General features: G+C 41.8%; 1 protein-coding gene across 1 annotated transcript in view; it reads left to right on the top strand.

The window, feature by feature from the left end:
- The window catches only part of foxp1b (forkhead box P1b), a 670786-nt gene extending 657808 nt beyond the window's left edge, over positions 1 to 12978 (top strand). Inside the window, 1 exon segment of the mRNA XM_061874765.1 lies at positions 12575 to 12978. Within this exon segment, the coding sequence (XP_061730749.1) occupies positions 12575 to 12704 (130 nt within the window). The 3' untranslated portion in view covers positions 12705 to 12978.
- Positions 12979 to 13242: the final 264 nt, after the last annotated feature.

Genomic DNA, 13242 nt, shown 5'->3' on the forward strand with positions numbered 1-13242 from the left:
TGCTTCACAGTAGGTCTGGTGTTCTTGGGATGCAACTCAGTATTCTTCTTCCTCCAAACACGACGAGTTGAGTTTATACCAAAAAGTTCTATTTTGGTTTCATCTGACCACATGACATTCTCCCAATCCTCTGCTGTATCATCCATGTATCCATTTTGGCTCTCTTGTTATGTTCTTATTTTACTGTTATATTTTTATTCTCATTGTTGCTCTTTATATTATTCTTATTGTAATATTTGTCTATTTTTCTTTTCATTTATACCCCCATTGTTTACTTTTTAAATTCCATCTCAATTCTGTACACTGCTGCTGGAATTTTAATTTTCCTGATGCAACTCTCCTGAAGGAATCAATAAAGTACTATCTATCTATCTATCTATCTATCTATCTATCTATCTATCTATCTATCTATCTATCTATCTATCTATCTATCTATCTATCTATCTATCTATCTATCTATCTATCTATCTATCTATCTATCTATCTATCTATCTATCTATCTATCTATCTATCTATCTATCTGTCCGTCCGTCCGTCCGTCCGTCCGTCCGTCCGTCCGTCCGTCCGTCCGTCCGTCCGTCCGTCCGTCCGTCCGTCCGTCCGTCCGTCCGTCCGTCCGTCCGTCCGTCCGTCCGTCCGTCCGTCCGTCCGTCCGTCCGTCCGTCCGTCCGTCCGTCCGTCCGTCCGTCCGTCCGTCCGTCCGTCCGTCCGTCCGTCCGTCCGTCCGTCCGTCCATCCATCCATCCATCCATCCATCCATCCATCCATCCATCCATCCATCCATCCATCCATCCATCTATCTATCTATCTATCTATCTATCTATCTATCTATCCATCCATCCATCCATCCATCCATCCATCCATCCATCCATCTAGGATGAATGCAAAACAATAACAGTGCAATACTTTTTCATAACATGCCTACTTTCTCGTGTTATGTTCTTATTTTACTGTTATATTTTTATAACAGTTGCAGGGGAAAAATTAGCGCAGCACCATTTGCGGCAAAAAGTCGTCTCTTTTCATCGCACAATTACACAGTATTCTGGACATCTGTGTTGCTGAATCTTTTGCAATTTTGTTCAATTAATAATGGAGAAGTCAAAGTAGAAAGATGGAGTTGGGAAGCTTTAGCCTTTAGCCACACAAACACACGGTGATTCCTCGTTTAAAACTCCCGGAGGTGAAGCTTTACTATGGATCAGAGCGGTCAAGCGAACATGGTTCCCGACTACATGTCAACCGGCAGGTTTCGGTGAGAAAATTGCGGTAATAAGTCGCCTCTTACCGGAGATCTGCGGAGCTTGCGCGTCAAAAGAGACTGGCATCAAGCCTCCGACTATCAGGTACTATTAATCCCACTAAAACACTAGCAACACAATAGAAAAACAGCTATATATTTTGAAGTTGTGGCAGCATTAATCTTCATTTAAAACCTGTCATGTTCTATAGTTTGGTCTAAATTTTCCTCCACAGTCACTTTTATAGCCAGTTTTTTTTTAATCTGTCTGCAAAATCAATCAGTCAATCAATCAATCAATGTTTTATTTATATAGCCCTAAATCAAAAGTGTCTACGACATCCTCGGAAGAACCCACATAAGGGCAAGGAAAACTCACACCCAGTGGGCAAGGAGAACTCCCACCCAGTAGGAGTATGATTTGTATCTTTTTAAGATAGATATCTTCAAGTCATTGACGCATTTTTTTTACAGAGGCGGTCGAAAGTAAACTTGAAAAACGTTATTTAGGTTCACCCAGTCACATTAGGTACAAATGCACAATTGTCGTAACCTGACTCTCGCCAGATCCTTGTAGTTCGCCGAGCTCCACACAAGGATATGGGACTTATCAATAGAAGATGTATTTCAGAAGACGGCGAAATGTGTCTAAAAACATCTGAATTGCTCCCAATGCAATCGCCTTTTTTCTTTTTTTTTACTTTATTTTTTTATTTTTTTTTTTCTAGTCCTTCGCTATCAATATCCTCATCCACGAATCTTTCATCCGCGCTCAAATTAATGGGGAATTTTTTACTTTCTCGGTCCGAATCGCTCTAGCTGCTGGTGGCCATGATTGTAAACAATGTGAGGATGTGAGGAGCTCCACAACCATCGTCTGCTACTTCCGGTACAGGCAAGACTTTTTTACCAGCACCAAAAGTTGCAAACTTTATCGTGGATGTTCTCTACTAAATCCTTTCAGCAAAAATATGGCAATATCGCGAAATGATCAAGTATGACACATAGAATGGACCTGCTATCCCCGTTTAAAGAAGAAAATCTCATTTCAGTAGGCGTTTAATTACGGGGAAAATAGGCCATGTCAAAATCAGTGAAGTTCTTGAACAGTCCAGACCAGAACCAGGTACAGAAAGGAAGGTTAATTACAGGCAAAGTGTGGAATCAGCATGCAGTTCAGTCACTGGGTGCTAACAATTTTTCTAGTCCTTCGCTATCAATATCCTCATCCACGAATCTTTCATCCTCGCTCAAATTAATGGGGAAATTTTTACTTTCTCGGTCCGAATCGCTCTAGCTGCTGGTGGCCATTATTGTAAACAATGTGAGGATGTGAGGAGCTCCACAACCCGTGATGTCACGCGCACATCGTCTGCTACTTCCGGTACAGGCAAGGCTTTTTTTATCAGCACCAGAAGTTGCAAACTTTATCGTGGATGTTCTCTACTAAATCCTTTCAGCAAAAATATGGCAATATCGCGAAATGATCAAGTATGACACATAGAATGGAACTGCTATCCCCGTTTAAAGAAGAAAATCTCATTTCAGTAGGCCTTTAATTACGGGGAAAATAGGCCATGTCAAAATCAGTGAAGTTCTTGAACAGTCCAGACCAGAACCAGGTACAGAAAGGAAGGTTAATTACAGGCAAAGTGTGGAATCAGCATGCAGTTCAGTCGCTGGGTGCTAACAATTTTTCTAGTCCTTCGCTATCAATATCCTCATCCACGAATCTTTCACCCTCGCTCAAATTAATGGGGACATTTTTACTTTCTCGGTCCGAATCGCTCTAGCTGCTGGTGGCCATGATTGTAAACAATGTGAGGATGTGAGGAGCTCCACAACCCGTGACGTCACGCTCACATCGTCTGCTACTTCCGGTACAGGCAAGGCTTTTTTTATCAGCACCAAAAGTTGCAAACTTTATCGTGGATGTTCTCTACTAAATCCTCTCAGCGAAAATATGGCAATATCGCGAAATGATCAAGTATGACACATAGAATGGACCTGCTATCCCCGTTTAAATAAGAAAATCTCATTTCAGTAGGCGTTTAATTACGGGGAAAATAGGCCATGTCAAAATCAGTGAAGTTCTTGAACAGCCAGACCAGAACCAGGTACAGAAAGGAAGGTTAATTACAGGCAAAGTATGGAATCAGCATGCAGTTCAGTCGCTGGGTGCTAACAATTTTTCTAGTCCTTCGCTATCAATATCCTCATCCACGAATCTTTCATCCTCGCTCAAATTAATGGGGAAATTTTTACTTTCTTGGTCCGAATCGCTCTAGCTGCTGGTGGCCATGATTGTAAACAATGTGAGGATGTGAGGAGTTCCACAACCCGTGACGTAACGCGCACATGGTCTGCTACTTCCGGTACAGGCAAGACTTTTTTTATCAGCACCAAAAGTTGCAAACTTTATCGTGGATGTTCTCTACTAAATCCTTTCAGCGAAAATATGGCAATATCGCGAAATGATCAAGTACGACACATAGAATGGACCTGCTATCCCCGTTTAAATAAGAAAATCTCATTTCAGTAGGCCTTTAATTTCGCCCTATGGTCGGGGAAAATAGGCCATGTCAAAATTAGTGAAGTTCTTGAACAGCCAGACCAGAACCAGGTACAGAAAGGAAGGTTAATTACAGGCAAAGTGTGGAATCAGCATGCAGTTCAGTCGCTGGGTGATAACAATTTCATGTGTGCCTTGCAGCCACGTACCGGGGCCCGAGGCGGCAGCACTGCTGGGGTTACTTTGATGTGAGAATGATCGAAAAGCTGACTTTACTTTTTTTTATTTAATTATTTTACTTTTTTTATATCGTATTTATAATTTACACTTTTTTTTTTTTATAATTTACACAAAAATATGTCAGCCCATTAGCATACAGCAGGGGTAGGGAACCTATGGCTCTAGAGCCAGATGTGGCTCTTTTGATGACTGCATCTGGCTCTCGGATAAATCTGAGCTGGCATTGCTTAACACGATAAGTCAGTGTTTTTCAACCTTTTTTGAGCCAAAACACTTTTTTTTTCATTGAAAAAATTCTGAGGCGCACCATTTAAAAAATTTAACTCAGTAGCTGATATTGACCAAAAAAAATTGTTCTCGCAATAGCTCTTGTCTCTATGTAGGTGTACTGTCAAGCCGTAATTCATTTTGACTTTTTTTCTGTGTTTTCCTGTGTGACTTGCGCTCCTATTTTGGTGGCTTTTCTTCTTTTGTTGGTATTTTCCTGTAGCAGTTTCATGTCCTCCTTGAATGCTATTCATCGCACCTGCTTTGTTTTTACAATCAAGACTATTTAAGTTGTGCGGACGCACTCCTTCTGTGTGTGGACATTGTTGATTGTCATGCCATGTACGGATGTACTTTGTGGACGCCGTCTGCTCCGCACACTGTAAGTCTTTGCTGTCGTCCAGCATTCTGTTTTTCTTTACTTTGCAGCCAGTTCAGTTTTAAATTTGTTTTGCTTCAATGCCTTTTCTTAGCGGCACTCGCCTTTTGTTTATTTTTAGTTTAAGTGTTGGATACCTTTTTACCTACATGCTGCCTCCCGCATATTGTGATCACGACATACCATGTTCCCGACATCTACAAAAGCACTTAGCTACCTGCAGCCACCTACTGATATGGAAGAGTATTACACGCTCACTCTGCCGAGCTCTAGACAGCACAGACACTCAATAACAGCACATTTTTGAATTATAGTTACAGCTTTGCAAAAAATATTATCAACTCAACTAGGTGAAATTACATAATGTCTCCCACGACACACCAGACTGTGCCGCGGCACAGTGGTTGAAAAACACAGCAATGAGTAATGAATAATTCCGCTGGTAATCGCAGTGTTAAAAATAACGTTCAAAATATAAAACATTCTCACGCATTTCAATCCATCCATCCGTTTTCTACCGTTCCTGTTCAAGGAGTCGCATTAATGGTAAGAACTATTTTATCCATTAGCTTCAGAATAACAATGTTAATAAAAAGAAGAAGATACTTATTATATTCTTGAAATGTTGATCTTACTTAAAAATGCACACATTTATTTGTATTCGGTGTTAAAAATAACGTTCAAAATATAAAACATTCTCACGCATTTTAATCCATCCATCCGTTTTCTACCGTTCCTGTTCAAGAAGTCGCATTAATGGTAAGAACTATTTTATTCATTAGCTTCAGAATAACAATGTTAATAAAAAGAAGAAGATACTTATTATATTCTTAAAATGTTGATCTTACTTAAAAATGCACACATTTATTTGTATTCAGTGTTAAAAAATATTATATGGCCCTGTCGGAAATACATTTTATAATATTTGGCTTTCATGGCTCTCTCAGCCAAAAAGGTTCCCGACCCCTGCCATACAGTATGAGTGCTAATGAAGTCAGACCCTCGCCTCGCCGCGGCGGTTAAAATGAGCCCGGTGCTCGGCGCCCGCGCCGCACGTTCGAGCCCGCAATATTTTCCTCCTGCTCCCTTTCTGTAATGAAGGAATTTGGCACATCTCATCTCTTCAGTGGCTCTTATGCCCAGATTGGGAGAGGAGGAGGCGGGGTCATGTTTCCCGCCTTGTTTACAAGTGACAGCGTTATTATTCCCATAGGGCCGGCCGGTGTTTCTTATCGCACGCCACGCGCGCTCGCTCTTTTTCCCGCCGGCGCTTTTTTCTTCCTTTATTGACACTCGCTGGAAGAAGACGCATTAATTGTGGAGTTTAAGGCACGCGCGCCCGGCGTCTGAGCGCCGTGTTTGCTTGAAGTTGATTAATGATCGGAGCCGGCGCCGGGGTCATCCTCCGGAGACCCTTCTCGCAGGTTGTGCATGTTAACGAGCAGGAGAGGGGATCACACAGCGCGCCGCTGATCAGACACCACCTGGGCTGGGGGGGGGGCCCGACAACAGCAACCGGAGTCCATTCTCTCCCGTCTTGGTCTCACTTTGTTCATCTCCGGCTTTTATCCCAGTGAATTCCTTGTCAAATCACGCCGGATGTTTGCATTTTCTTTTACAAACACTCTGAAATGTTTACTCGCCATTAAAGTTGTCCCGATACCAATGTTTTCAATACCGGTTCCGGAACTTTTCGCCTTTAACAATCCGGATGGTTCTTTTCCTCTTTGATCCGTAGGACACCACGTCCGGAGTGTCCAAAAAAACTATTTGAAATGTGGGACTAGTCAAATCACGGAACACTTCCCCACTTTGCATCAGTCCATCCTAGAAGAGCTCGGGGGCCCAGCGAAGCAGGCCGGCGGCGTTTCTGGGTGTTGTTGATAAATGGCTTTGCATAGTAGATTTTTGACTTGCTTTTACAGATGTAGCGACCAACTGTAGTTGCTGACAATGGTTTTCTGAAGTGGTCCATTCTCTCCCGTCTTGGTCTCACTTTGTTCAACTCCGGCTTTTATCCCAGTGAATTCCTTGTCAAATCACGCCGGATGTTTGTTTTTGTTTCCCCGGATTTTCTTTTACAAACACTCTGAAATGTTTACTCGCCGTTAGAGTTGTCCCGATACCAATATTTTCAATACCGGTTCCGGAACTTTGCGCCTATAACAATCCGGATGGTTCTTTTCCTCTTTGATCCGGAGGACACCACGTCCAGAGTGTCCAAAAAAACTATTTGAAATGTGGGACTAGTCGGATCACGGAACACTTCCCCACATTGCATCAGTCCATCCTAGAAGAGCTCGGGGGCCCAGCGAAGCAAGCCGGCGGCGTTTCTGGGTGTTGTTGATAAATGGCTTTGCATAGTAGATTTTTAACTTGCTTTTACCGATGTAGCGACCAACTGTAGTTGCTGACAATGGTTTTCTGAAGTGGTCCATTCTCTCCCGTCTTGGTCTCACTTTGTTCATCTCCTGGCTTTTATCCCAGTGAATTCCTTGTCAAATCACGATTCCTTGTCAAATCACGCCGGATGTTTGTTTTTGTTCCCCCGGATTTTCTTTTACAAACCCTCTGAAATGTTTACTCGCCATTAGAGTTGTCCCGATACCAATATTTTCAATACCGGTTCCGGAACTTTGCGCCTATAACAATCCGGATGGTTCTTTTCCTCTTTGATCCGGAGGACACACGTCCAGAGTGTCCAAAAAAACTATTTGAAATGTGGGACTAGTCAGATCACGGAATACTTCCCCACTTTCCATCAGTCCACCTTAGATGAGCTCTGGGGCCCAGCGAAGCAGGCCGGCGGCGTTTCTGGGTGTTGTTGATAAATGGCTTTGCATAGTAGATTTTTGACTTGCTTTTACAGATGTAGCGACCAACTGTAGTTGCTGACATCGGTTTTCTGAAGTGGTCCATTCTCTCCCGTCTTGGTCTCACTTTGTTCAACTCCGGCTTTTATCCCAGTGAATTCCTTGTCAAATCACGCCGGATGTTTGTTTTTGTTCCCCCGCATTTTCTTTTACAAACACTCTGAAATGTTTACTCGCCATTAGAGTTGTCCCGATACCAATATTTTCAATACCGGTTCCGGAACTTTGCGCCTATAACAATCCGGATGGTTCTTTTCCTCTTTGATCCGGAGGACACACGTCCGGAGTGTCCAAAAAAACTATTTGAAATGTGGGACTAGTCAGATCACGGAACACTTTCCCACTTTGCATCAGTCCATCTTAGATGAGCTCGGGGGCCCAGCGAAGCAGGCCGGCGGCGTTTCTGGGTGTTGTTGATAAATGGCTTTGCATAGTAGAGTTATAACTTGGTTTTACAGATGTAGCGACCAACTGTAGTTGCTGACAATGGTTTTCTGAAGTGGTCCATTCTCTCCCGTCTTGGTCTCACTTTGTTCAACTCCGGCTTTTATCCCAGTGAATTCCTTGTCAAATCACGCCGGATGTTTGTTTTTGTTCCCCCGCATTTTCTTTTACAAACCCTCTGAAATGTTTACTCGCCATTAGAGTTGTCCCGATACCAATGTTTTCAATACCGGTTCCGGAACTTTGCGCCTATAACAAACCGGATGGTTCTTTTCCTCTTTGATCCGGAGGACACCACGTCCAGAGTGTCCAAAAATACTATTTGAAATGTGGGACTAGTCAGATCACGGAACACTTTCGCACTTTGCATCAGTCCACCTTAGATGAGCTCGGGGGCCCAGCGAAGCAGGCCGGCGGCGTTTCTGGGTGTTGTTGATAAATGGCTTTGCATAGTAGATTTTTAACTTGCTTTTACCGATGTAGCGACCAACTGTAGTTGCTGACAATGGTTTTCTGAAGTGGTCCATTCGCTTCCGTCTTGGTCTCACTTTTTTCATCTCCGGCTTTTATCCCAGTGAATTCCTTGTCAAATCACGCCGGATGTTTTGTTTTTATTCCCCCCCATTTTCTTTTACAAACCCTCTGAAATGTTTACTCGCCATTAGAGTTGTCCCGATACCAATATTTTCAATACTGGTTCCGGAACTTTGCGCCTATAACAATCCGGATGGTTCTTTTCCTCTTTGATCCGGAGGACACCACGTCCAGAGTGTCCAAAAAAACTATTTGAAATGTGGGACTAGTCGGATCACGGAACACTTTCCCACTTTGCATCAGTCCATCTTAGATGAGCTCGGGGGCTCAGCGAAGCAGGCCGGCGGCGTTTCTGGGTGTTGTTGATAAATGGCTTTGCATAGTAGATTTTTAACTTGCTTTTACAGATGTAGCGACCAACTGTAGTTGCTGACAATGGTTTTCTGAAGTGGTCCATTCGCTTCCGTCTTGGTCTCACTTTGTTCATCTCCGGCTTTTATCCCAGTGAATTCCTTGTCAAATCACGCCGGATGTTTGTTTTTGTTCCCCCGCATTTTCTTTTACAAACACTCTGAAATGTTTACTCGCCATTAGAGTTGTCCCGATACCAATATTTTCAATACCGGTTCCGGAACTTTGCGCCTATAAAAATCCGGATGGTTCTTTTCCTCTTTGATCCGGAGGACACCACGTCCAGAGTGTCCAAAAATACTATTTGAAATGTGGGACTAGTCAGATCACGGAACACTTTCCCACTTTGCATCAGTCCACCTTAGATGAGCTCGGGGGCTCAGCGAAGCAGGCCGGCGGCGTTTCTGGGTGTTGTTGATAAATGGCTTTGCATAGTAGATTTTTGACTTGCTTTTACAGATGTAGCGACCAACTGTAGTTGCTGACATCGGTTTTCTGAAGCGGTCCATTCGCTCCCGTCTTGGTCTCACTTTGTTCATCTCCGGCTTTTATCCCAGTGAATTCCTTGTCAAATCACGCCGGATGTTTGTTTTTGTTCCCCCGCATTTTCTTTTACAAACCCTCTGAAATGTTTACTCGCCATTAGAGTTGTCCCGATACCAATATTTTCATTACCGGTTCCGGAACTTTGCGCCTATAACAAACCGGATGGTTCTTTTCCTCTTTGATCCGGAGGACACCACGTCCAGAGTGTCCAAAAAAACTATTTGAAATGTGGGACTAGTCAGATCACGGAACACTTCCCCACTTTGCATCAGTCCATCCTAGAAGAGCTCGGGGGCCCAGCGAAGCAGGCCGGCGGCGTTTCTGGGTGTTGTTGATAAATGGCTTTGCATAGTAGATTTTTGACTTGCTTTTACAGATGTAGCGACCAACTGTAATTGCTGACAATGGTTTTCTGAAGTGGTCCATTCGCTCCCGTCTTGGTCTCACTTTGTTCATCTCCTGGCTTTTATCCCAGTGAATTCCTTGTCAAATCACGCCGGATGTTTGTTTTTGTTCCCCCGCATTTTCTTTTACAAACACTCTGAAATGTTTACTCGCCATTAGAGTTGTCGCGATACCAATATTTTCATTACCGGTTCCGGAACTTTGCGCCTATAACAATCCGGATGGTTCTTTTCCTCTTTGATCCGGAGGACACCACGTCCAGAGTGTCCAAAAATACTATTTGAAATGTGGGACTAGTCAGATCACGGAACACTTTCCCACTTTGCATCAGTCCACCTTAGATGAGCTCGGGGGCTCAGCGAAGCAGGCCGGCGGCGTTTCTGGGTGTTGTTGATAAATGGCTTTGCATAGTAGATTTTTAACTTGCTTTTACAGATGTAGCGACCAACTGTAGTTGCTGACAATGGTTTTCTGAAGTGTTCCTGAGCCCAATGTGGTGATATCCTTTACACACCGATGTCACTTTTTGATGCAGTACCAACTGAGGGATCGAAGCTCCATAATATCGTTGCTTACGTGCAGGGATTTCTTCAGATTCTAGATGGTGAAATCCCTAAATTCCTTGCAATAGCTGGTTGAGAAATGTTGTTGTTAAACTGTTGGACAATTTGGTGACGTATTTGTTCACAAAAGTGGCGACCATCGCCCCGTCCTTGTTTGTGAATGACTGAGCATTTCACGGAAGCTGCTTTTATACCCAATCATGGCACCCACCTGTTCCCAATTAGCCCGTTCACCTGTGGGATGTTCCAAATAAGTGTTTGATGAGCATTCCTCAACTTTCTCCGTCTTTTTTGCCACTCGTGCCAGCTTTTTGAAACGTTGCAGGCATCAAATTCCAAATGAGCTAATATTTGCAAAATATTTAATTTTCCAGTTCGAACGTTAAATATCTTGTCTTTCTGTAGAGTTTATACAAAGGTGCAGCTAATTTATGGATTTTTCTTTGGCTAAATAATGGACCGGATTAAGCAAAGAAATCCAACAATATACCAAATTGACTCAAAGTGTTCACAAAGTATGATAAAGAAGAATTCTGATAAACATCTTATTCTTATTCCTTTCAAAAAAATTAATTCAGACATTAATTACTTTTCTTATTAAAGGCACCAATTGAAAACAACTAAAGTATGTAAATAAATATTTATGAAATCTTTCTCTGTAAATATCTCATTTTGGAAACATACATCTGCAATTAATATACAAACAAAATATTTTTTTCTTCTAATATCTAGTGGGTGCGGTTTACCTAAATTATGGACTAGATTAAGCAAACAAATCCAACAATTTACTAAAATGATCCACTTTAAGTGTTCAAACTCAAAGTGTTCAAAAAGTACAATGAAGAAGAACTCTGATAAACATCTTATTCTTATTAATTTCAAAATAATGAATTAAGACATTAATTACTTTTCGGTTTTGCTTGATCAGCCATTTTACTGCCTTATTACAGGCACCATTTGGAAACAATTAAGGTATGTAAATAATTATTTATGAAATATTTCTATGTAAATATCTCATTTTGGAAACATCGCAATTAATATATATATTAAAAAAAAAAATATATATATATATATATATATATATTCTAAAATTTAGTAGGTGTGGCTTATATATTGATGCGATTTATAGTCTGGAAAATATGGTACGCCATCGCAAATTTCTGTAGTGTTTATAAAAAGGTGCGGCTAATTTTTGGATTTTCTTCGCCTAAATTATGGTCTGGACTTAGCAAAGAAATACAACCAATTTACTAAAGTGATCCACTTTAAGTGTTCAAACTCAAAGTGTTTACAAAGTACAATGAAGACGAATTATGATAAACATCTTCTTCTTATTCATCTCAAAAAATGAATAAAGACATAAATTACTTTTCTGTTTTGTTTGATCGGCCGTTTTACTGCCTTACTACAGGCACCATTTGGAAACAACTAAGGTGTATATAAATAAACATTTATGAAATATTTCTATGTAAATGTATCATTTTGGAAACATATATATATATATATATATATATATATATATTCTAAAATTTAGTAGGTGCGGCTTATATATTGAGGCGATTTATAGTCCGGGAAATATGGTACGCCATCGCAAATTTCTGTAGTGTTTATACAAAGGTGCGGCTAATTTATGGATTTTCTTCACCTAAATTATGGACTGGACTTAGCAAAGAAATTAAACGTTTGTACTAACATGATCCACTTTAAGTGTTCAAACTCAAAGTGTTTCTAAAGTACAATAAAGAAGAATTATGATAAACATCTTCTTTTTATTCATCTCAAAAAATGAATAAAGACATAAATTACTTTTCTGTTTTGTTTGATCGGCCGTTTTACTGCCTTACTACAGGCACCATTTGGAAACAACTAAGGTGTAAATAAATAAACATTTATGATAAATATATCTCAGTTTGGAAACATTCCGGCAATTAGTCTGCAATTAATATGTGAAAAAAAAATATTTTTCTTATAAAATTTAGTGGGTGCGGCTATATATTCATGCGGCTTGTATATTAATGTGGTTTAGTGTCCGGAAAATAAGGTACGCCATCGCACATTTCTGTAGGGACTGATGAAGGAAATAGGGAATAAACACACATTCATGCATGAATTCACTAAAGATTACAGGATTAAAATTAAATCCCACTTCTGTCCCTGCAGGCATCATCACATCAGTGTCAAGGAAGAACCGCTAGACCCCGAGGACCACGAAGGGCCCCTCTCCCTGGTCAACCACAGTCCCGACTTTAGAGATTACGACGACGACCAGGGCCATGACGACATGCTGTGAGAGCGTAGCGGCGGTAGTCACGGCAACGAACTGCAGTCTCTCGTGGCGCCGATGGCCGAAGTAACTTTTTTTTTTTTTTTTTTTTTTGGTGCCATAACGACACGACACACTTTTTACTCGTCATTTCCTGATTTCATCCTTTGGTACGTGGCGACGTGTTCGCCGTCGGAGATGAGGGACCAAAAATAAAAGGGGGAGCCGACAGAGACCCTAGCCACACAGCCAGGAAGGCGGACTGTCATGTGGTCATATGCCCCCACACCCCCCCCCCCCACCCCCCCAGACACCCCCCCCCCCCCCCCCCCCCCCCCAATATAAGGACACACAACTTGACAGAGACCAAGTGACTGGCGTGTCAATCACGTGCGCTTTCACTGCCTTCAACACTTTGCTTCAAGTCCGTCTGCTGTGAGTTCTTTTTTCTGTTTTGGGTCCGGCAGGCAGGGTTGGGGGGTGGGGGAGTTCTACAAAAGCAACATAAGGAGTCTTTCCATCAGTCAGCGCTGTTATTGATGTTGTGATTTTTTTTCTCGAAACT

This window comes from Nerophis ophidion, linkage group LG16 (assembly GCF_033978795.1).
Source record: "Nerophis ophidion isolate RoL-2023_Sa linkage group LG16, RoL_Noph_v1.0, whole genome shotgun sequence".
Lineage (NCBI taxonomy): Eukaryota > Metazoa > Chordata > Actinopteri > Syngnathiformes > Syngnathidae > Nerophis > Nerophis ophidion.